This window comes from Octopus bimaculoides, chromosome 18 (assembly GCF_046866305.1).
Source record: "Octopus bimaculoides isolate indiv1 chromosome 18, ASM4686630v1, whole genome shotgun sequence".
NCBI classification, from domain to species: domain Eukaryota; kingdom Metazoa; phylum Mollusca; class Cephalopoda; order Octopoda; family Octopodidae; genus Octopus; species Octopus bimaculoides.
In genome coordinates, this window is record NC_142945.1 from 27,404,511 (window position 1) to 27,430,230 (window position 25,720).

Genomic DNA, 25,720 nt, shown 5'->3' on the forward strand with positions numbered 1-25,720 from the left:
CCAATGTTCTGTGGCATAAGGACCAGTGGCTTGAAGTGTTTTGGTTTGCAAGACAGTGAGTCGAGGAAAATTGTGATGTTGCTGGAGAGAAGTGAGTTCACATGGATGATGGTTCACTTGCAGTTTGTGACTTAGCAAAGAAAGAGGCTTGGGAGTGCCACTATGAAAGGTTGCTAAATGTAGAGAACTCAAGGGAGAAGGAGAATCTGCCTAGTCTGGTTCTAACTGAAGGATCAGCAATCTGAATAGACAGTAGCTTGGTAGATAAAGTCATGAAAAATATGAAGATTTGGAAAGCCCCCAGCCCATCAGGAATGGCTGCAGAGATGCTTAAAAATTATTGCTGGTGTGGGTTATGGTCTAGTCACCCATATAGTTCATTAGGTTGTACACAAGAAAGTCATACCCTATGACTGGTGTCAACTGCTATAAAGGTGATGCCTTAGACAGAAATAATTAGACCAGGTGACAAAAGTTATCAAGAGGGTCATAGCTCAACTAATGAGGAAGAGAGTTAGTCTAGATGCTTGGCACCTTGGGCAAGTGTCTTTTTCTGTAGCCAACAAATGCCCTATGAGTTAGTTTGGTGGACAGAAACTGAAAGAAGCCTGTCGTGCATGTGTGCATGTGTGAGTGTGTGTGTGTGTGTGTGTGTGTGTGTGTGTGTGTGTGTGTGTGTGTGTGTGTGTGTGTGTGTGTGTTTGTTCTCCACCACAGTTTGACAACTGGTGCTGATATGTTTACATCTCCATAATTTAGCAGTTTGACAAAAGAGACCGATAGAATAAGTACCAGTCTCTAAAAAAAAAAAGTACTGGGGTCGATTTGTTCAATTCAAATTCTTCAAGGCGGTGCCCAAGCATATGACCAATCTTCAAGCTCAGAAAAACAAACATATAGAGTCTTTGAAAAAAGTCAACCCTAAGTAAGAGTTTTTTTCTTTTTTTCTTTTTACTCGTGTTTATATTTCAAGCATGGAGATATATAAATAAGAAAAAAAGCGTTCGAGCGCAGGCGTGGCTGTGTGGTAAGAAGCTTGCTTCCCAACCACATGTTACCGAATTCAGCCCTACTGCGTGACACATTGGACTAGTGTCTTCTACTATAGCCTTGGGCCGACAAAAGCCTTGTGAGTGGATTTGGTAGACAGAAACTGCAAGAAGCCCGTCATGTGTGTGTGTGTGTCTGTCTGTGTTGGTCTCCCCCCACCATCGCTTGACAACCGATGTTGGTGTGTTTACGTCTCGTAGTTTAGCGGTTCGACAAAAAAAACCGATAGAATAAGTACTAGGCTCACAAAGAATAAGTCCTGGGGGTCGATTTGTTCAACTAAAGGCGGTGCTTCAGCATGACCGTAGTCAAATCACTGAAACAAATAAAAGAATAAAAGAATGTATCTTTCTCCAACATAAGTGGAGCTAAAAATTCTTAGTGAAATATTGTGTAATCTATTCTGCTGAGAAATATTTGCTGCCTTAAGTTTTGCAAACATTCATAAAAATGTTTATTTTTATAAAATAAATATGTATTTCTACTTTAACATCCAATTTCCCCTGCTACTGACTGTCAGTATTCAAATTTGAATTAAAATCTTAGACGGAAATCTCACAAATATACGAAAGATAGTATTAGTCTGACATCTTCTTTTATCAAGTTGAAAATTAGTCATTCTCCAAACCCTAATATATTTGATTATTTTGAAAATGAAACAGGAAGTTTAATTAAATCAAGTCTTGAGAAGCAAAGTAAAAGTTTTTGAAAGTTTTCTCCCTTTGAATGAAAGAAAGAAAAAAATAAGTGAGTCACATAAGTTGTGTATATTGACTGATGACGTAGTACACAGAATACGATGATGATATCATTGTAGCATGGGAAAGTGAAATATCGCGAGTCAGGTTCCAATGTAAAAGTGATCCTGTCAACAGTTTTGTTATCACTGCTGCTGGCTTTAATATTACAACATGAACTGGTTACTGGGGGGTAAAACTAAAGCCGTTTCTACGACCAATCTTCAAGCTCAGAAAAACAAGCAAATAGAGTCTTTGAAAAAAGTCAACCCCAAGTAAGAGTTTTTTCTTCTTTTTTTTCTTTTTACTCGTGTTTATATTTCAAACATGGAGATATATAAATATATTTATATATTTCTTTCACCCCAGCGCAGCGATATATCGTTTTAAATCACCACAATCTGGCTTCCTTTTCATGATCTTCAAAAATACAGTGATGAGATCCAGTAATAATTGGATCACTGTTTATTTTGCTATTCATAACTGAATCATTCTCGTCTTTGGATTTTTGAAATATCTTGTCACAATCTTATTACTAGTTGTTTACATCCTGAGCTTCTTCTCTCCACATTTTCTCTAAACTGTTGAGCGGACGTTGTATAGATCACCAGAAATGGAGCAGAAAAACATTAATGGCATATATATATGCTGTTCTTGATAATTTCTTGAAATTGTATGTATCAAGTGAAAATATCTTTACGTGATGTAATCCTATTTATTTTCATGATGTCATTCAAGCACTCTCTCGCACTTTTTTTTATTAAACAACATGCAAAAATATATTTATAAATAGCACGTTTTGTTTATTTGTTGTTTTGAACCACAGATCAACCTAAACTGTGAAAGTCTTTTCCATCTGTGACACTTGTCATATAAGGGCCAAAGATCGGCATTAGGGGTATCCATGTGAAGTTACAGGAAGATTTGGCTGCTATTCTAAGCAGGTTGATCGATCACATAAAGGCTACCTTGTTGGTTCATTTATTTCGTCGTTATTTTATCGTGTTTATGAGATTAATGTCTCTTTATTCTTCTTAGGTCTTATACAGTCACGATTCTAAAATATGTGGGTTTTCTTTAGTCAGCGGGGTTGCCCCTGTGTAACCGTTCGGGCTGGTAGAAATGGCTGCCAAATCTCCTTCTAAGTATACCTTATTATGAGTAAATAAAGAAAAAAAACACATTTGATAATATGGTCCGATATACTTCTAAAAGACAGGGTGGTCACGGCCTACGCAAACTGGACAGGCCTGTTTCTTCTGAGTAAAAAAAATAGCTTTAATCTGCCGCTTTCTGCCACTGGTTTTGATATGATTGTATTTGCAATATATTGTAATATATAAAAGCCTATAGATATATATATATATATATATATATATATATATATATATATATATATATATATAAGCCTATATATATATAAGCCTATATATATATGTATATATATAAGCATATATATATATATATATATATTTATATATATATACAAGTCTATATATTATTTATACATATATACACACACCCTTTATTCTCCATCTACGATCTGTTTTATGCTTTATAGCGATACTAATCATTAAATGTGTTTGGTTTTCCCGAAGTTCCGCTTCAGTATTGTACGAACCAACCAGAAACCTCTACGTTGTTGACCAACTTGCCAGAAATAGCAGCTGAATCTCCCTCGATTGCACGCAAGCACCTTAGATAGCGAAAGGACAGATTAGCTAATTATATTTTTTTATATGATTGACAAAGGCAAGATATTCGGGGCTACAAAGTCAGAGCTGACCTGGGGCTAAGCATGCCAACAACCTAGTAACCTCGAGACCCTGAGGTAGTCATTCAACCTGTTAGAAATGCGAGTCAACAACAAAATTTAGTAATATTTTAACTGATGTCACATAGCTGCTATTTCTGTGTTGTTTTAGTGCGACCCACAATCCGCATAGATATAAAATTAACTTCCTTGACAACATTTCCTTGTCACATCAGAAAATGTCGAAATTTTATGTGTGTGCATATATGTGTGTGTTTGAAAAATTCATTGTAACACTGAATACTCTTGCTTTGTTTTAATATGTGTGTGTTTTAAATGCTTCTAATATTTGCAATATTCTGTATTTACGAATGTTTCATTTAACAACACTCTCCTATCTCTCTCCCAACATACACATGTGTGTGAGTGATGTGTGTAGATTATATATATATATATATATATATATATATATATATGTGTGTGTGTGTGTCTATATGCATTCGCACAGTCTTTATTCAGTTGTAATTCTTTATATTTATTGATATTAAAGTTAGTTTAGTTTTCTGCGTCAATTTAATGTTAATTTTCTACTACACATATACACATGCAAAAACATTTTCACTCAGTTTATGTTTTCCCTTTTCTTAATGAACTACGTAACACACACACACACACATCTACTAGCATGTATAAATTCTCAGTTGAAACTCTTAATCAAAGTTAGATCTGCTTTTCCTTTCATGTCTAAATGAGATTTTCTCCATCTGCTAAGCTCTTTCATTGTAATTTCCCCCAAACTTGTCTCCCAGCTCTTTGCCCGAGAAAAAATAAAAATCTGCTATACAATGATAATACCTCGCTTTAAACAACACAATTAGCACCCCCTCTTATTTGTCCATCACCCTTCGCCTCTTTTCTCATAGCTTTCATTTGATTATTTAAAACATCAACAATTTCACCAACTATTATCACAGTGAACTCGCTTGCATGACACATCACAGCCGAAACTGAAATAAAGCGAAGAGGTGATGGGTGGTTGGTTGTGGTGGTGGTGGGGGAACCTACTTAACTCACTTGAGAGTGGCAGCCAGTGGGTGAGAAATAGAACTACAACAGTTGTTTTGTGCTTTGTATGAATGTATGGTGTTCTGTAATTAATCACGTAAGTTTATAAAAAGGTGTTTTTATACCCACCTACATTTACAACAGATGTTTATTACAGTTACACATTTATAGAACTGCTGCTCATCTGTGATGTTACCGGACTATATAAACTTGAGTGGTCGCACAATCTGCAAGAAATATTGGCCCAAATTCCTTCAGATTATACCCCATCATCAGATCTGATGTCCTGACTTTGGGAGCTAAACGACTTCTGCTCTCATAGAAATACGTACATGTTGAGAACTGAAGTATCTGCTCATTAAATTGGTGGAGAAATGAGTTTTTCACAGGCACGTGTACTTTTAATGTAATTTTCAAATAGAATCTCCGTGACTCAGTATAACAAAGCGAGACATTTGAATTACTATTGCAGTCCACCTAATTTTTTTTCTCACATGATTATGCTGAAAGACACGTACCCAACTTGAAGTAGAATCAAATCCGGTGTGAAGCGAACTAGCAATACCTGTCGCGCGAGCGAGCGCACACACACACGGCTTTGTAGTTAGGTTGTGGGTTCGATTCCTGCACCAGGCAACACGTGTCTTTGAACAAAGCACTTCATTTCACTTTGCTCCAATCTGCTCAGCCAACTTCTGATCTCTCTCTCTCTTTCTCACTCACTCACACATCCTCAATATTCCATTGGCTCAAAAGTGGGAGAGCCTAGAAGGTTCACTTCTGCATAGGTACCCAATACAACTAATGAAACCATTGTACAAGCTACCAGGTCACATTCGCTTGCATGTGAGGGCTAATCATTTTGTTTTCTTTTGTGCAGCTAGGCACAGGCTTGGCTGTGTGGTAAGAAGCTTGCTTCCCAGCCACATTGCCCGAATTCAGTCCTACTGCGTGACACATTGGACTAGTGTCTTCTACTATAGCCTTGGGCTGATCAAAGCCTTGTGTGAATGGATTTGGTAGACAGAAACTGAAAGACACCTGTCATATATGCAACATTTACTGACATATATATATGTATGTTTGTGTGTCTTTGTGTCTGAATTTATCCCCTACCCCATAATTTAGTGGTTTGGCAAAAGAGATCAATAGAATAAGTACCAGGCTTTAAAAATAGTATGGGGATTGATTCATTCAACTAAAATTCTTCAAAGTGGTGCTCCACCATGGCTGCAGTCTAATGACTTGAAACAAGTAAAAGATAAAAGATATATGTAGAGACACAGTATCTCAATATTTAATTAGAAAACCAGCTTCGTTCATTATGCTGTCTCTTACTAGTGTGAATGTTACTCAGCTGTAGTGGTGAGTTATACTAAGCTCGCCCTGCATTGTTTCAATATCAAGGATGACGTGTCCAATAATATACACGTTTGTTACTTTTACCTCACCCATAGAATTTTCACAAGTTTCATTTGTCAGGCCATGAATGAGGATGTGATATTAAAGAAAATGTAATTCAGCTTAAAGAAAGACATTTATTGTGGTTATAAAGTTAATGAGTGCCCAACAAAAGCAGGTTTTTGCAATGATGAAGCTATGATATACCATAGCAAAAAGAGACCAATAGAATAAGTATCGGGCCTTAAAAAGAAATAAGTACTGGTGTTGATACATTCAACTGAAAATTCTTCAAAGCAGTGCCCCCGCGTGGCCACAGTCTAATGACTGAAACAAGTAAAGGATAAAAGATAACATAGTCATGTTATTAATGTTAAAACTGGCTAAGTTGTTGTAGTGTGAGATATTTGTTCAGGTTATCTTCACACTGAGTTCCAATCCTGGTAGGTCAATAGGTGTGTTTTATATTAGAAACAATTATTGGCAAAATAATTAGCATATTGGACAAAATAAATACCTTGTGGCGGGCCCATCACCTGACTTGGGCACCTAAGGGTGCTTCAGAATATTCTAGGTGGGCGCTAATTTGTATTGCAGGAAAATTTTTGTAAACTGTCATTTTCTAAATCTGAGGGTTTACCATTGAATAGTGAGGGGCAGTACCATCCAGTACACCCCTTTAGCAACAGGCATGTTAGGCATCAAGAAATGTATTATAGGAAGTTTTTTGTAAACTGTATTTTCTAAATCTGAGGGTTTACCATTGAATAGTGAGAGGACAATGCTGTCTAGTGCACCCCCTTAGCCACAGGCATGTGTTATGGTATTTCTTCCAGCTCTTTACATTCTAGGTTCAAATCTTGCTGGAGCCAACTTTACCTTTCATCCTTCCCAGGGTTAAAATAAAGTTCCAATTAAGTACAGCGATCAATTTAATCGCCTTTTACCTTTACCTAAATTAGAAATTATTAAAAGTACAGTAGATTGATAGAATTCTTACAACAGACAAAATGATTTGTTCTGCCTCTTTATATTCTGAGTTCAAATCCTACTGGGGTAAACTTTGCTTTTCATCATTTTGGAGTCAATAAAATAAAATACCAGTCAAGTACTGGGCTCAATTTTATTGGTTAAACTTCTTCAATTTTCTAACCTTGTCCAAACTAGACACAATTATTATTTATATTGTTTCCAGTTCACCTTGATCCAGCTGATATATGACAAAAGGTGTTATGGGTGACAATCTCGCCTTTTTTTTATTTCAGATATAGTGTCTCTAAGTCTACCTTATCCATCTAGTTCTTTCCTTTATAATAGAGATTCGGCTGTTATTTCTAGCAGAGATAGTGACTGCATGTTTTGGCTCAGTTTCTACAGCTGGATGCCCTTCCTATAATGCCAACCACTTTACAGAGTGTATTGGGTGTGTTTTACATGGCACCAGCACCCACACCTATGCTTTTTATGTGGCACCTTGGCTTTAGGATCTGTTTTGTTGTGGTGGGTGGGTCTTCTTGAGTACAGCAATGTGCTGCATGTCTTGGTCCTATGTCATCTCCTTCATAAGGTTCAGCATTTTTAGATTGGCCTAAGATGATATGGTCTGATTCAAGGGAAATTTGATGCTATTCCTAGCAGATTGAGCAACCACACAGACAATCTCTTATGCAGATAAGATTTTTACTGACAAAAGGTGAGGACTTCTGAGGTGGGTTCTGTTCAGATTTAATTGTGGATTTTACATTTCAATTCGTAAACAAAAGCACCGTTGGTTACAGCTTTCCAACATGTTGCCAGTGGTTCATTGTATTTCTGATGGTGAGAGTGACAAGGCAGCATCTGAAACTGACGTGCCAACAGACATACTTCAAACAACACTTTTTATTTTTACCAGTGTTTACATCTTTTGTGGCTGCGTGTTAAGAAGCTTACTTCCCAAACACATGGTTCTGAGTTCAGTCCTACTGCATGGCACCTTGGGCAAGTGTCTTCGACTGTAGCCTTGGGCCAGCCAAAGCCTTGTGAGTGTATTTGATAGACGGAATCTGAAAGAAGCCTGTCGTATATGTCTACATGTGTGTCTTTGTTTTTTCATTACCACCACTTGACAACTGATGCTGGTGTGCTTACATCCCTGTAACTTAGTGGTTTGGCAAAAGAGACCAATAGAATAAGTACTAGGCTTTAAAAAAGTCCTGGGGTCGATTTGTTCATCTAAAACCCTTCAAGATGGTACCCCAGCATGGCCACAGTCAAATGACAGAAACAACTAAAAGAATATGATGAAAGATACATACAAACACACACAGACACACATTGCACCCAGAACTCTACCTTCATCCTCCCCCCTCTTGTACTACCAGTCATCATCCCATTTCACTTTCCCACCCATGAAACCCTTTCTCCTTTCCTCTCACATATCCTGGGTCTCTGTCACAACTATCTCCTGAATCACATTGCTTCTCTATCCTCTTGATCACATTGTCTTGAATGTATGTACCCATCTAAGATATTGAGCACTCCTAATGCCCCACCCCACCCCGATCGCATATCACGATGATAGAGTGTCATTTCAAGATTTAGCTGTTATTTACTGGATGTAGAACCATTACACAGAGGCTCCCTCTACATCCTACTCTGATCAAGTACACTCTGTAAAGTGCTGGTGGTAAGATGGGCTTACAGCCATAGGAACCAAGCCAAAAATTAAACATGAGCAAAATGAGGTCCTCCAACCCATCTAACCTGTGTTAGCATGTTTTCCATGGTGACAATGGTGATGATGATGATGATTTCAAATTTTGGCACAAGGCCAGTAATTTCGGGGAGTGGAGAGATAAGTCAATTACATTTACCCCAGTACTCAACTGGTACTTATTTTATCGACCCCAAAAGGATGTAAAAGCAAAGTCAACCTCAGCAGAATTTGAACTCAGAACTGTAAAGATGAATGAGATGCCACTATAAGCATTTTGCCTGGTGTAGTAATGATTGTGGTGGTAGTAGCTGTTGTTGTTTTTGTTTTTCTCATCCTTATCAAATATTTGACTGATACTTATTTTATTGACCCAGAAACGATGAATAACAAAGTCAACTTGTAGGATGCATAAACTGTACGGCAAACTAATGAACTAAATGTATATTGCAATATTTTCTAAAAGCAACATTCTGTTCTCCTGAGTTTAAATCATGCAAGGTCAATTTTGCTTTTCATCTTTCTGGATGTAGGAAAATAAGCAACCTGTTTAAGTACTAGTGTTTGTGAAATCTTCCAACATTAAAACTACTACTACTACCACTACTACTACTACTACTACTACTACTACTACTACTACTACCTGTGGTAGTGGTAGCAGTTGTTGTTGTTGTTTGACTGACTTGTCAGAGCATTAAAAAAATGCTCTGTGGTATTTGTTCTGGCTCTTTTTTTCTATTTTTCTTTACCTTGAGTTCAAATCCTGCTGAAGTTGGCTTTGCCTTTCATCTTTTCAAGGTCAGTAAAATAAAATATTGGACTAACTACACTGGTTAATGGTATCAACTAATATCTTCCCATAAAAACTGCTGATCTTGTGTCTAAAATCAAAAACCATTGTTTTAAAAGTGAAGAACTAGCAGAATTGTTAGAATGTCAGAAAACATGCCTTGCAGTATTTTTTGTAGCTCTTTACATTCTGAGATCAAAGCTCTACCTTTCATCCTTCTGGGATCAACAAAATAAAGTAACAATCAAATCAATAGTATCGCATGTCTCTCAGAATTACTGGCCATGTACTTAGAAACCATTATTAATATTATTACTATTATTATTAAGACAGCCAGCTGACTGAATCCTTAGCACACCAGACAAAATGCTTAGTGGCGTTTCTTCTGACTAAGTTCTGAGTTCAAATGCCACCAAAGTCAGGGTCAATAAAATAGGTACCAGTTAAGCACGGGGTGTGTAGTGTAATTGACTAGCCCCACCCTCCACTGCAAATTCCAGGCCTATAGCAGAAACAGTTGTTGTTGTTGTTGCTGTTGCAAAAGAGGCTTGACTGTCAATCTCAATCCGTTCCTTTAATAAGAAATTATGATAAAGAATAAACTGAAACTGTTACTTGATTTTAATTGACTATTACATGATAATTACAGCTGTTTAACTCAATTTGATGTTGGTTTTAACATTTGGATTATTCTATCAAATGTAATACTTATTTATTCAGTGTTTTGAATTAATCATGCATTATCTTGTCGCTTTGAGATTTCAATAATGTGAATGTTTAGAATGAGAGTCCAGATCTAGCTAGTTTGAACATAAAACTGGTTGAATATTTAAGCTGAACTGAAGGTGGTGAGCTGACAGAATCGTTAGCATGCTGGGCGAAATGCTTAGTGGCATTTCATTCGTCTTTACATTCTGAGTTCAAATTCTGCCAAGGTCAGCTTTGCCCTTCATCCTTTTGTGGGGTTGATAAAATAACATGGGTTGGTGTAATCAACTTACCTCCTCCTCTGAAATTGCTAGCCATGTGCCAAAATTTGAAACCAGTATTTGGCCCAGATATAGCCAGTTTAAATGCTGAAGGTTAATAAGTTAATAAGTAAGCTTTATCCAGCAGATAGGGTGTTGTGGTGGCTGTGAGGCATTTTTCTTTACATTATGCTTATAAGTACTGTAACTTTCTAGAATCATCAGTCTTGTTGTGTGCTTTGCTTTCAACATTTTATAATATTCATTATCATAAGTCTTTGTTTTTGCTCATTAATATTAATATTTTTGCCTGAAATAAGACAGCTGGCAGAATTGTTAACATGCCAAAAAAAAAAAATTTTTATGTTCTATGTTCAAATTCCACCGAGGTCATGTTTGCCTTTCATCTTCTCGGAGTCAACTTTGCTTTTCATCTTCTCAGAGTCGACTTTGCTTTTCATCTTCTCGGAGTCGACTTTGCTTTTCATTTTCTTGGAGTCGACTTTGCTTTTCATTTTCTTGGAGTCGACTTTGCCTTTCATCTTCCCGGAGTTGACTTTGCTTTTCATCTTCTCGGAGTCAACTTTGCCTTTCATCTTCCTGGAGTTGACTTTGCTTTTCATCTTCTTGGAGTCAACTTTGCTTTTCATCTTCTCAGAGTCAACTTTGCCTTTCATCTTCTTGGAGTCAACTTTGCTTTTCATCTTCTCAGAGTCAACTTTGCCTTTCATCTTCTCGGAGCCGACTTTGCTTTTCATTTTCTTGGAGTCAACTTTGCCTTTCATCTTCCCGGAGTCGACTTTGCTTTTCATTTTCTTGGAGTCAACTTTGCCTTTCATCTTCTTGGAGTCAATTTTGCTTTTCATCTTCTCGGAGTCAACTTTGCCTTTCATCTTCTCTGAGTCAACTTTGTTTTTCATCTTCTCGGAGTTGACTTTGCCTTTCATCTTCTCGGAGTCAACTTTGCTTTTCATTTTCTTGGAGTCGACTTTGCCGTTCATCTTCCCGGAGTCGACTTTGCTTTTCATTTTCTTGGAGTCAACTTTACCTTTCATCTTCTTGGAGTCAACTTTGCCTTTAATCTTCTTGGAGTCAACTTTGCTTTTCATCTTCTCAGAGTCAACTTTGCCTTTCATCTTCCCGGAGTCGACTTTGCTTTTCATTTTCTCAGAGTCAACTTTGCCTTTCATCTTCTTGGAGTCAACTTTGCTTTTCATCTTCTCGGAGTCAACTTTGCCTTTCATCTTCTCGGAGTCAACTTTGCTTTTCATTTTCTTGGAGTCGACTTTGCCTTTCATCTTCCCGGAGTCGACTTTGCTTTTCATTTTCTTGGAGTCAACTTTGCCTTTCATCTTCTTGGAGTCAACTTTGCCTTTCATCTTCTCGGAGTCAACTTTGCCTTTCATCTTCTCAGAGTCAACTTCGCTTTTCATTTTCTTGGAGTTGGCTTTGCCTTTCATCACTGGGGTTGATGTGCAAAAAATTTGAAACCAATATTTCTGCTTAAAATAATATCTGTCATGAATTATCTGGATTGCAAATGTAAAGTTTATTGAGTATTATAACCATTTGCAGTGGTTATATCTATTTATTTGGCAGTCAACCTTCATTTCCACCATCTGCTCATTTTGTTCAAATATTTGGCGTTTAATACATGTTGTCCTCATTTTAATGTTTGTTTTAGATTTCAGTACTTTATGAAAATATGTCAAGCAACTATAGAAGCACTCTTCATGATAGTGTTGTTGCTGTTGTGGCCCCAAGTTATTTCTGATCAAGTAGACCTTGAAGGAATTCAGACCCCGGCTATTCCATCTTATTTCATGAATAGTATTCTTCTAATTACATTATCTCATGTACTCATTTTGAGGTGAAGTTTAACAGTGATTTAGTCAAACAATGTGGAGACTGTTTTTGGTTTTAAGTATTGTTTTTGCTATCATATTGACTTGTTAGTATAGTTCAAATCAAAATTGTCACAGATTTAATTAGCTCCTTAACCCTTTAGTGACCAGATTATTCTGTCAAAATAATGGCTCATTGGTTAGAGCATCAGGCTCACAATCATAAGGCAGTGAGTTCGATTCCCGAACTGGGCTGTGTGTTGTGTTCTTGAGCGAAACACTATTTTCAAATTGCTCCAGTTCACTCAACTGTAGAAATGAGTTGCGACATCACTGACGCCAAGTTGCACCAGCCTTTGCCTTTCCCTAACATTGGTGGCATGGAGAAGGGAGGCTGGTATGCATGGGCGACTGCTAGTCTTCCATAAAACAACTTGCCTGGACTTATGCCTCAGAAGGTAACATTCTAAGTGCAATCCCATGGTCATTCATGACCGAAGGGGTTTTTCTTTTTCAATGCTGATTTATTCTCATTGTTTTGAATTAATCGTACTTTATCTTATAGCTTCAAAATTTCAGTGATATGATTGTGTAGTTTTAGAATGACATTGTAGGGTAGGTGTAAGAGGCCAAATCTAGCCAGTTTGAGTGTAAAACAGGTGAAATATTTGGGCCAGATATGGCCAGTTTAAATGCTAAAGGGTTAAATGTTAAAAACTTTTCCTTTTTTTTTATTTTATTTTTTTCACTTTAGTTTTTAGGTGCAAGTGTGATTGTATGGTAAAAAGTCTGCTTCTCAACGATATGGTTCCAGGTTCAGTCCCACTGCATTGCACTATAGCCACAGACCTACCAAAGCCTTGCAGATGCATTTGGTAGACAGAAAATGAAAGAAGGCTATCATATATATATATTTGTGTGTGTCTTGAGATCATGGGGTTGTTGTAAATGAGTATCACTGTCATACAAGCAGTATCATTCCTTTCCAATTTTCTGTGAGGGTTGTTGATTGGAAGGATATCCAACCATAGATAATCTGCCTCAACAAAGAATCTGTCTAACCCATGCAAGCATCCAAAAGTGAATGTCAAAATGATGGTGGTGGTGGTGATGGCGGTGACAGTGGTTTTTAAAGCAACTTTACTTCCCTGCCATAATGCTTCCATAACCTGAACAGAAAGGAAATTCCAGCTATGCCATTTTCTTTAAATTTCAAACTTTTAATTTCCATATCCTGTTTCCTCTTCTTTGGATGCAGTCTCTTTCTTCATTGCAATAAAAATATACTTCACCAATTTTCTTGTTGAGAATATACTGCCAGAAATGTGGGTGGGCTTACTTCTACAATACTGTACAAATAGTAATCCATAGAAATTCAAACAACTGAAAATTCATTCAATTTGTCTTTATTGTATTTCGTTCGTCGTCGTTTAACGTCTGCTTTCCATGCTAGCATGGGTTGGACGATTTGACTGAGGACTGGTGAAACCAGATGGCTACACCAGGCTCCAAGGAAAATGAAATTAGTAATAAGCGTTTTGTTAATTAATTAAGTGTATTATTCAGGAATCTCGAGTGATGTTATTAACAGGATAATTTTAGCACTATAGTCATGCATTTGACAGCTCTTTACAATCCTTATACTTTTCAATACTCTTTAGAAATGTCCCATTTCCATTTACTTTACATAACTTACTTCCTTGACTAAACTTAGTATCACTTTACATAACTCTGTCATTTTCAAGTCTTCCTACAGTATTTATTACGCTTTATAAATGCCATGCCTTTTTTTTTTTTTTTTTGTACTCTCCAAATCATATTTTATACTACAAAATGTCATATTTTTTATCTTTTATTTGTTTCAGACATTAGACTGTGACCATGCTGAGGCACTGCCTTGAGGAACTTTTAGTTGAATGAATCAACCCCAGTGTTTTTTTTTAACCCTGGCACTTAATATATCGATCTCTTTTGCCAAACCACTAAGTTACAGGAATGTAAACACACCACCACCAGTTGTCAAGTAGTGGTGGGGGACAAACACAGATACAAAGACATACACACATAGATATATATATATATATATATATATATATATATATATATGTATATATATATATATATATATATATGTATATATATATATATATATATATATGTATATATATATACATACATACATACATACATACATACATATTAATAATAATAATATGACAGCAAAAGAATGAATGAGGCCTCAATATTATGTAAATAGAGGAATTTATCTATAGATATAATATATGACTTGTCTTAATAACTGATGAGATGCCGGAGCAGACTTTGTTATGAGTTTTATTATAACAACCAACTAATTGTCACATATATATATATATATATATATATATATATATATATATATATATATATATATGATGGGCTTCTTTCAGTATCTGTTTGCCAAATCCACTTACAAGACTTTGGTCATCCCAAAACTATAGTAGAAGGCACTCGCCCAAGGTGCCACGCAGTGAAACTGAACCTGGACACACGTGGTTGGGAAGTAAACTTCTTACCATGCAGCCACATTAAAATATGTATTATGTATACTTATAATGGTTCTTAACTACATACCTATTTGGGACATGAGATAAACCCAGTACACCATGACATATTTTCCTAACTGTAGTGCATAAAAAGGAGAAAGTAAAAAAAAGGAAGTGGGTAGGGGATAAAGGAGTAAAATGAATAATATAGTAATATGAAACCATGTGGTAAGAAGTTTGCTTCTCAACCACATGGTTTCAGGTTCAGTTCCACTATGTGGCACCTTGGGCTACCTTCTACTATAGCCTCAGGGCTACCAAGGCCTTATGAGTGGGTTTGGTAGATGGAAACTGAAAGAAGCCCATTGTGTGTATGTATATATATATATATATATATATATAGGCATGGCTGTGTGGTTAGAAGTTGACTTCCCAACCACATTGAGTCCCACTGCATGGCATCTGAGGCAAGTGTCTTCCACTATAGTCTCAAGCTGACCAAAGACTTGTGAGTGGATTTGGTAAATAGAAACTAAAGAAGCCTGTCACACACACACACACACACACATATATATGTGCATATATATATATATATATATATATATATATATATATAAAACGTCATTGTTTAGTGTCCACCTTGCATGCTGGCATAGGCTGGCTAGGCAGGAGGTTGCACCAGACTTCTGTGTCTGTTTTGGCACAGTATTTATGGCTGGATGCCCTTCCTATAAGTGTGTGTCTTTGTGTCTGTGTTTGGCCCCGCCATTGCTTACAACCGGTGTTATATCCCTGTAAACTAGCAGTTCACCAAAACGAACTGATAGAATAAGAATAAGTACTAGGCTTGAAAAAAAAGAATTAGTACTAGAGCTGATTCATTCAATTAAAAATCCTTGAAGGTGGTGCTGCCCCAGCATGGCCACAGCCTCCTGACTGAAACAAGTAAAAAATACACGATATTCTCTTTTACACATTTCAGCCATTTGACTGCGGCCATACTGGAGCATCACCTTTAGTCAAACAAATCAACCCCAGGACTTATTCTTTGTAAGCCTAGTACTTATTCTATTGGTCCTTTTTGCTGAACCGCTAAGTTTCAGGGACATAAACACACCAACATCAGTTGTCAAACGATGGTGGGGGGACAAATCCAAACACACACACATTATATATATATATATATATATATATATATACACACACACGCAACAGGCTTCTTTCAGATTCTGTCTGCCAAATCCACCCACAAGGCTTTGGTTGGCCTGAAGCTATGATAGAATACACTTGCCCATGGTACCACACAGTGGGACTGAACCTAGAACCATATGGTTGGGAAACAAACTTCTTACCTCACAGCCATGCCTGCGCCTATATATATAATCTATAATTATGTGTGTGTGTGTGTGCAAGAATGGGTGGCTGTGTGATTAAGAAGTTTGCTTTCAAACCAAGCTGTCTCATGTTTAGCCCCACTCCATGGCCCCTTGGGCGAGTGGTTTCTGTTATATAGCTCCAGGTTGACCAAAGCCTTGTGACTAGATAAGATAGAAAGAAATTGGGAAAAAAAAAAACCTGTTGTGTGTGTGTGTGTGTGTGAGTGTATGTATGTTTGTGTCTCATTGCCTTGAGATAACATGATAGATGTGAGTGAGTGTCATACAAGCAGTATCATTCATTTCCAGTATTCTGTGGAAAGATGTCTGGTCATGGGATAATATAACCTAGCTTGAAGACAGGTGAGCATTGGCAACATAAAGGGCATCCAACCATAAAAGAATCTACCTCAATAAACTTCATTTGACTCATACAAGCATGGAAAAGTGGACATAGGTGCTGGCATGGCTGTGTGGTAAGAAACTTGCTTCCCAACCTCATGGTTCCAGGTTCAGTCCCACTGCATGGGACTACTCTAGCCTTAGGCCAACCAAAGCCTTCTAGTGGATTTGGTAGATGGAAACTGAAAGAAGCCCGCATATATGTATATAGCTATATATACTTGTATATGTCTATATGCGTGTGTCTTTGTGTTTGTCTCCCCATCACCACTTGACAACCAGTGTTGGTCTGTTTACGTCCCTGTAACTGAGTAGTTCAGCAAAAGAGATGATAGAATAAGTACTAGGCTTTAAAAAAAATGAGTCCTAGGGTAAATTTATTCGACTGAAACTCTTCAAGGTGGTGCTCCAGCATGGCCACATTCAAATGACTGAAATAGATAAAAGAATTAAAATAATGACCACACACACGTGTGTGTGTTTGAAAAAAATTAAGCTTTCACATATTCTTTTTCCAGAATCCAAGAAGTTTTTCGAGATGTAGAATATCATGTGTCATTTGTTAGTGGCAGTACCAATGTTTGCCTCCGAGTGTAAGTACTTGTTTTTTCTTTTATCTCCTCTTTTATAAACTATTCATTAATTTCCTTTACTGTTTCCATGAGACTAATGAGCAGCTATACGTGATCATATTAATTATTGGCTACATGCTTCATATGGATGCCAGCTATACAAGGTTCTGCTCTAATTAGTCAAGCAACTTGACCTCATTGTGTAATAGTACTTCTACAAATGAAACTTCCAATCCATTCAGCTTTTTTTTCATTACAAGTTTAATATTCAGCTATTAACCTCTTAACACTTCCCTAAAGTGTGTGTGTGTGTATAAATACACTGTTGTAAAGCTTGTTTCCCAACCACATAGTCTTCGGTTCAGTCCTATTGCACAGCAGCTTGGGCTGTAGAAGTCCATTTTGTGTGTGTGTGTGTGGGAGAGAGAGAGAGAGAGAAACAAAGCAGGAAGCTGGAAAATTTTTTGGTATTATTCATTCACCATTGCACATGTTTCATTGCTAATATGAATTACGCAGTTTTAGATATACATGTAAGAAAATTCCTGTTAGAAATTTCTTACATGTTTATCATCATCATCATTTAATGTCCACCTTCCATGCTGGCATTAACAAGTAAAACCTTGTAATTCCTATTAGTAAACGAAACATGTTATGATAAATAAATAATACCTTAAAAAAATTTCCAACTTTCTGTTTTGCTATATTATAACTCTGCAGAAAATATTTCCAGAATTTTCAACTCTAGTATGTATCTTACACCAATGCAACATCAACAGCATCTACATACTGGATTGTAATACTAGAATAAGCAGATGTGCTTCAAGGGGACACAGCTTGGATTTTACTCTACCTATATTGTGTGTATGTATGTATGTATATATATATATATATATATATATATATATAGTTCAAAAAAACAATAACAAAAAAAACAACAAAGTGAGGACGTGATATGGATAGTATTATTGGACGCTCAGGAAAGGAAAGAGAGAGTGTATGACGTTTCGGGCGTAGCCCTTCGTCGGAAAGATGGAAAGTTCGGAGAATGGAAGAACGGAGAAAGAGGAAAATGGTACCGATGCCCACGAGGTTACATTATGAAAAGACCGGAAGAGGAGGTGGTGGGGGAAAAGTTCTTTCTAAGACAGGAGAGTGAAAAAGGGAGATGAATATCTGTGCGTGTGCGAAAGTCTGCGAGTGTGTGTGTGATAACAGAACGTGTATGTGTGTGTGTTTGTGTGTGCATGGTTTGGTGGTTTATCTGTTAGTGTGTTTGTGTGTGTGTGTGTGTGTATGACGTAGTGGAAGAAATTAGTAGCAGGACTGGTTAGTGGACGCTATAGACAGTGTAGGTAGAAGGTCAACAGGTGGTTATTTGAGTGTGTGTGTTCGTGTTTGTGTGGGGGTTGTAGGTGTTGGGTACGTGTACGTGTGTGTGTGTATTTTGTATGTGCGCGTGTGTGTATGTGTATGTTTTCTGTGCGTGCGTGTGTGTTTGTGTGTATGTGTATGTTGTGTGTATGTGCGTTGCTGTGTACGTGTGTGTGCATGCGTGTGTTGTTTATGCCCATGTGTGTGTGATTGTATGCGTGTCTGTGTGTAGTGTGGGTGTGTGGGATTGTGAGTGTTAAGTACGGGTGTGTGTGTGTCTGTATGTGTGTTTCCGTGTGCGCGTGTGTGTATATTTTTTGTGCGTGCGTGTATGTGTATATTGTGTATGTTTTCGTGCGTGCGTGTGTGTTATGTATGTGAGTGAGTATTGTGTATGTGAGAGGTGTGTGTGCGTGTGTGTATATGTGTATGTGTGTTGTGTATGTGTGTGCATGCGTATGTGTGCCAGGTATGTGTGTTATTTTGTGTGTGCACTCCTGTGTGTATGTGTGTGCATGTGTATGCAGCTGTGTATGTAGGCGTGCGCATACATATGGGTGTGTGTGTGTATATGTGCGTTCGGCTATGTGTGTGTGAGGGCGCGTATGTATGTTTGTCATGTATGTGGGCGGTATATATGTAAGGTGTGTGGGAGGTATGTGTGAATGGGGGTATGTATGGGTTGTCAGGTGTGTGGGAGGTATGTGTGAATGGGGGTATATGTGGGTTATGTGTGAAAGGGTGTGTATGTTTGGGTGTGTGTGTGTATGTTTGCGTGATTGTTAGCGTGTGTGTGTATGCGCAAGTGGACGTGTGTATGTGCGTTTGTATAAGTGTGTGGGCGAGTCTGAGCGTGTGAGTGCATGTGTGTGTGTGGTGTGTTGGGGGTAGGTGTGCTTACATGTGTGTGTATGGGTGCGTGTATTTTTTGTGTGTGGGTATGTGTGCGTGTAGGTAGGGGTGAGATAAAAAGTGGAAAAAAGTAGTGAGTGTAATAACAAGAGAATAATGGATATAATGTAAAGGGGACGGGGGGGGTATAAAAATAAAAAATAAAGAAAAGTGTTGAAGGGACGTAAAGGGGAGAGCCATAAGGAAGAGAGGGCTGCGTTGAGTCCGAAGGGGAAAGAAGAATTAAGGTTGAAAATGTAGCGTTTCTCCAGGTGGAGTCGCGAGGGAGTGGACCCATGGTGCAGGGCGAGGCCAAAAACGGAGATGTTAGAGGAAGAGTGGTTGGCCAGTTGGAAGTGACGGCCGACGGGGGAGTCCGAACCTAGCCGAACATCCCTTAGGTGTTCGGGGAAACGGTCGGCCAGCCGGCGGCCCGTACTCTTGCCTTGACATCACATGATGGTTGCGAACAAGCATTACTGCCATAGAAATGGTGTTTTTCATTTCCAGTTTTCTGTAAAAAAACATGTATGTCTGGGCATGGGAAAATATTTCTTTGCTGGTAAACAAGTGAGGGTTTGAGACAGGCAGGGTAACTGGCCATAGAAAATCTGCCTCAACAAACTCCATGCCCATGCAAGCATAGAGAGGTGGATGTTAAATGATGATGATGATGATATATATATATATATGTGTGTGTGTGTGTTTGTATATATATATATATATATATATATATATATATATATATATATATATATATACAGATATAGGGCAGGGAATCGTCAATTAGTAATAAAATTAATAATTAACAATTTTGCCAATTTTATTAGACACTTTCAAATTTATTAGAATATTGAGGCTGAAGATCAGAATAGGGTAACTTCATACCCTTAACCGTGAAACGTCGTACCCAATTAACTAAAGGCAGGTTTGTTTTTGCTTTTCTCTTCTGTTTTTTGTTCTGTGTGTGCCATAAATATCGCCATCCGTTAGAGAAAAAAAAATTTGTAGTTTGGAATCAGTAGTTCTTTGACTGCTATTTCTAAATTTTCAATATGTTGGAGAAGCAACTCATGCTAATCCCTGTATATTTATGATTATATATATATAAAGGTGGTGAGCTGGCAGAATCCTTAGTACACCAGCTCTGTTGGTTCAAATTCTACCAAGGTTGACTTTGCCTTTCATCCTTTTGGGGTCGATAAAATAAGTACCAGTTGAATTACTGGGGTCGAATCAACTTAACCCCTTCCCTAAAATTGCTGGCCTTGTGCCATAATTTGAAACCAACATATATATAAAATTGAGTGTGTGTGGAATTTAAACATTAAAAACTTTTCTTTAGACCAAATACTGCTTAAAACTAAAAATTCACTGTACTAAAGTATAGCTCTTTGTTTAAAACATGTGTTGTGCAATAAAACTTTTAAGTTTTAGACATGGCAAAATAAATAAGAGAAAGACTTGTTTCACACTTGTTATTGCTGTTTATTTTTAGTGCTTCTCAGTTTCCACTTCATCCTGCTATTCTGTTGAGTACATAATAACATATATTATGTATAAAAATGTTGTTTAGTATAAATATATATATATATATATATATATATATATATGTGTGTGTGTGTGTGTAAACTAATTTGTATTATATTAATACTAGATTGACAACTGTTCTTTACATAAACCTTCATTAATACTATGCATTCTGTCTGCAACAAGATTATACTTGTTTTGAAACATACAAATGTTTACATGAATAAATATAATTATCTGATGTACTGTGCCTACATTAAAAAATCAATAATAGTAATTTTTAATGATCACTAAGTTTGTGATAAAAACTTCACAGCAGGCTTAAATATTAATATTGTGGCACATAACCATGATAAAGGCATATTTGATCAAGGACTTCTTGTTCTTTAGTTTAGTTTTCTCCTGGATTGTTGAAAATATAGTACATACAAGACACTGTTGGTTACAATTTCTCCCTTTATCAAAGTGATCTTGTACTTTTCTACTTCTATATATGCATACGTTGCATGTACGTGTATATACACTCATACATATATATATGGTGAAATGGACATAAAAGTGAACAGCAAAGCCTATGTTTATCAAACCTGTATTAGATTAGAAAAATATTTGAAAAAGAAAATTAACAAATATACATACATATATGGCATGGCCGTATTAAGAAGCTTGCTTCCCAAACACATAGTTCCAGGTTCAGTCCCACTGCGTGACACCTTGGGCAAGTGTCTTCTATTATAGCCTCAGGCCGACCAAATCCTCGTAACTGGATTTAGTAGATGGAAATTGAAAATAGCCCATTGGGATCTATTTTAAAACGGGGGCCACATTTTTCATTAATGTTTTACGTAGTGTTTTTTGTACGGAAAGACTTTCAAACTTCGTATACTTATCTATTTTGTGTTATAGAACAGAAAAATATTTTTGTATTCGAATTTATTTCATGTAAAAAATTGTCTTATTTCGATAATTTCAACCAATTGCTGACAAGTATTCAGTTGTTTATATTTACTCCTTTAGCTGATTAAGCGATGTAAAGCGTATTTAATCTCCATACCTTCGTTTTATTTGCTTTTTTCATTTTAAATTTGCTTTAACCCTAACCCTAACCCTAATTCTAGGGTTAGGGTTAATTGTTTCAGAATCGTTTGTTTATGTAGTCGGCACTTAATGTATATCGGCTGAATGGACGTCAGTGATTGGTTGAAATTACAGAAATATGACAACTTTAACATGGAATAACTTATGGATTTCTTTTTTTTTTTAAGAAGACTAAGAGAAAAAGATGTTTTATATGACACATTCTACCAGTGTTCCAAGTTTCAAAGTGTTTCGTTAATGAAAAATGTGGCCCCCGTTTTAAAAAAGATCCGCCCATTGTATACACATGTGCGTCTGTGTTGGTCGCCCACCACTGCTTGACAACTAGTGTTGGTGTGTTTAATTCCCTGTAAAATTAGTGGTTCATCACCATGGCTGCAGTCAAATGACTAAAACATGTAAAGGAAAAGATACGCACACACAAATATATATATATATATATATATATATCATCATCATCGTTTAACATCTGCTTTCCATGCTAGCATGAGTTGGACGATTTGACTGAGGACTGGTGAAACCAGATGGCTACACCAGGCTCCAGAGATACCCAGCCTTGCTTGGGATTAAAATGGCATAGTTTTTTTTATTTTACTTGTTTCAATCATGTGACTGCAGCCATGCTGGAGCACCACTGTTGGTCGAACAAATCGACCACAGGATTTATTCTTTGTAAGCCTAGTACTTATTCTATCAGTGTCCTTTGCTGAATTGCTAAGTTATGGGAATGTAAACACAGCAACATCAGTTGTCAAGCAATGGTGGGAGTACAAACACAAGACACAGGCACACATATATGTGAGTCTTTCAGTTTCCATGTACGAAATCCATTGACAAGGCTTTGGTCAGCCTGAAGTTATAATATATATATATACAAATTGTCCAACTCATGCTAGCATGGAAAACGGACGTTAAACGATGATGATGATATAGGAAAAAATAAGTCTGAAAAGAACAATTGAAACTTTTTGAGAAGTCCAAAAAGAGAGAAAGAATGATTTCTAATAAAGATTCATCACATTCATAAAAAACAGCCAGAGCAAGTAATAAGAATATGAAAATAGTAGTTGAAAAATATCGTTACAGGTATAAATATACCATAAACAAGTATTAAAAAAATTCATAGGCTTGAAAGAAATGAAGCTAGTATGATCTGCTGGATGTATAATGTTAGTGTGCACACACGACAGAATGTAAGCGCCCTGGGAGAAATATTGGACATAAGAAGCATCGGATGTGGTGTGCAAGAGAGACAACTGCGCTGATATGGTCATGTGCTGCGTATGGATGAGGAAAGCTGTGTGAAGAAGTGTCATTCCCTAACAGTGGAAGGAACCCATGGAAGAGGGAGACCCAGGAAGACATGAGATGAGGTGGTGAAGCATGACCTTTGAATGTTGGGCCTCACAGAGGCAATGACGAAAGACCTAGACCTCTGAAGATATGCTGTGACTGAGAAGACCCGGCAAGTAAAGTGAGATCACACTCATAGCCTACACCAGTGTCGCATAACCAGTACCTTTGAATTGTCAGGCAACATGCCGTGCTTGAGGAGACCTGTTGAGTCAAGTAAAATCAAAATAAAATCAAATGGAAATTGTAGTTGTGGCTAAGCCAATGCTGCCTGACTGGCTCCCGTGCTGTTGGCACACAATAAGCTCTTTTCATGCGTGGGTCATTGCCTGTACCACCTGACTGGCTCCCCATACCAGTGGCACGTAAAAAGCACCATCCGAACGTTTCAGTCATTTGAGTGGGGCCATGCTGGAGTACCTTTGTAAGCCTGGTGCTTATTCTATCAATATCTTCTGCCAAAACGCTAAGTTATGGGGACATAAACACACCTACATTGGTTTCTAAGCAATAGTGGTGGTGGGGACTAAGACAGACACAAATGCACACACATAAATAACTATATAGGACAGACTTCTTTCAGTTTCCATCATCCAAATTCACTGACATGGCTTTGGTCGGCCAAAGGCTATAGTAGAAGACACTTGTCCAAGGTGCCACGCAGTGGGACTGAACCCGGAACCATGTGGTTGGGAAGCAAGCTTCTTAGCACACAGCCACACCTGCGCCTATACACACACACACACACACATATATATATATACACACACATACATATATATACATACACATACATATCTACATACACACACACACACACACACACACACATGTATATACACCTTCCCGAGCATTAAACTAATACATCTGTTTGTTGTTTACATATCCGTCTTCATCTTGTTTTTTTGTAAATTCTCATTATATATACTTATATATATATATATAACTTATATTATTGAAGAATCGCTGTAAACTAAAATTTTAAACGTAATACGTAGAACTTAGCATTTATAAGAAATATATCGCGTGAAAATACGGCGTAAATAAAAAATTATGGAATAATGAGATAGAAATTAGCCATTTTATACCATTTACTAATTATCCTTTTATGTACTTTATTGATCTTTATAATAAGGATTTTATGATTTGAATTATTTAATAGTGGTTTTTCTCTAAATTGTCAACCCTCTCTCATAAGCCCACCCCACCCCTACACACTCCTACCCCACCTTCCCATCCCATCCCTTACACCCCACCCCTACACCCTCTTGCAATACTCCACCTCTACCCCACCCTCTACCTACCCACATACCCCCAACCTCTGCCTACTCACATACCCCTACCTCTACCCCCACCCTCAGCCTAACCCACACCCCACCCGTGCTTTCCCCACTCTCGCCTCCCCTACCTCTCAACACCATCACATCACGTCACGCTACACCATATCACACAACACATCACCACACACACACCAGCACTGACCAATTCCCATCCTCACATTTTCACACCTTCACACCTACATACACACATGGTCAGCATTCTCTCACACACACACACACATGCACCTTCGTTTTGGGATCACTACCACTTTGTTATCTCCCCTTCTTCTTAACTCTCCTGTGTGACCCTTCTGTCCGGCATTCGCCATGATAGATCGCTAACCACTACACACATTTTTCTCTCTCCTTGTTTCTTTCTTTGTTCCTTTCTGTTGAAGAGCGTAGGCTCGAAACGTTAAAGACTTTCTCATTCCCCGAGCGTTATACTAATACATCCATTTGCTGTCTACACCACCTGTCTTCGTCTGTTGTTTTTTTGTGAATTCTCCCTATATATATATATATATATATATATATATATATATATAGAGAGAGAGAGAGAGAGAGAGAGAGAGAGAGAGAGAGAGAGATGATAAAGAAATATTCATGGTGTGGGGAAAGTATGAAACACTCCACTTGCTACACTAGATTCACCAGGCAGATATGCTCTGAAGTCATAAATACTCAGTATATGATACATACTTTCATTTACTCACTCCACCTTGAAAATGATCCCTTACACATGTAAAGTTAAGACAATAATCAAAGAGAGAGAGAGAGAGAGAGGCCCATTTGTAGTGGCCTTCAAAGATCTAGTTGCATACTGTTCATGTTTAGCAGAAGTAGCATATGATAATGTTTTCTTGAGATGTGTAGGGATTGCATCTTTGTACTATTGAAAGAAACAAGACTGCCATGACTCTATTAGAGAAGGCTTGTGATGTTTTCATTCAGAGAAGTTTAGTATGTAGCATCTA

The 25,720-nt window shown here is 37.4% G+C and overlaps 1 protein-coding gene across 1 annotated transcript in view; it reads left to right on the forward strand.

Annotated features, from left to right (window-relative positions):
- The first annotated feature begins 1,854 nt into the window (after positions 1 to 1,854).
- The window catches only part of LOC106872047 (vacuolar protein sorting-associated protein 37A), a 56,587-nt gene continuing 32,721 nt past the window's right edge, over positions 1,855 to 25,720 (forward strand). The window contains exons 1-2 of the mRNA XM_014918886.3: positions 1,855 to 2,062; positions 17,125 to 17,199. Of these exons, the coding sequence (XP_014774372.1) occupies positions 1,962 to 2,062; positions 17,125 to 17,199 (176 nt within the window). The 5' untranslated portion in view covers positions 1,855 to 1,961. The remainder of the gene's footprint in view (positions 2,063 to 17,124; positions 17,200 to 25,720) is intronic.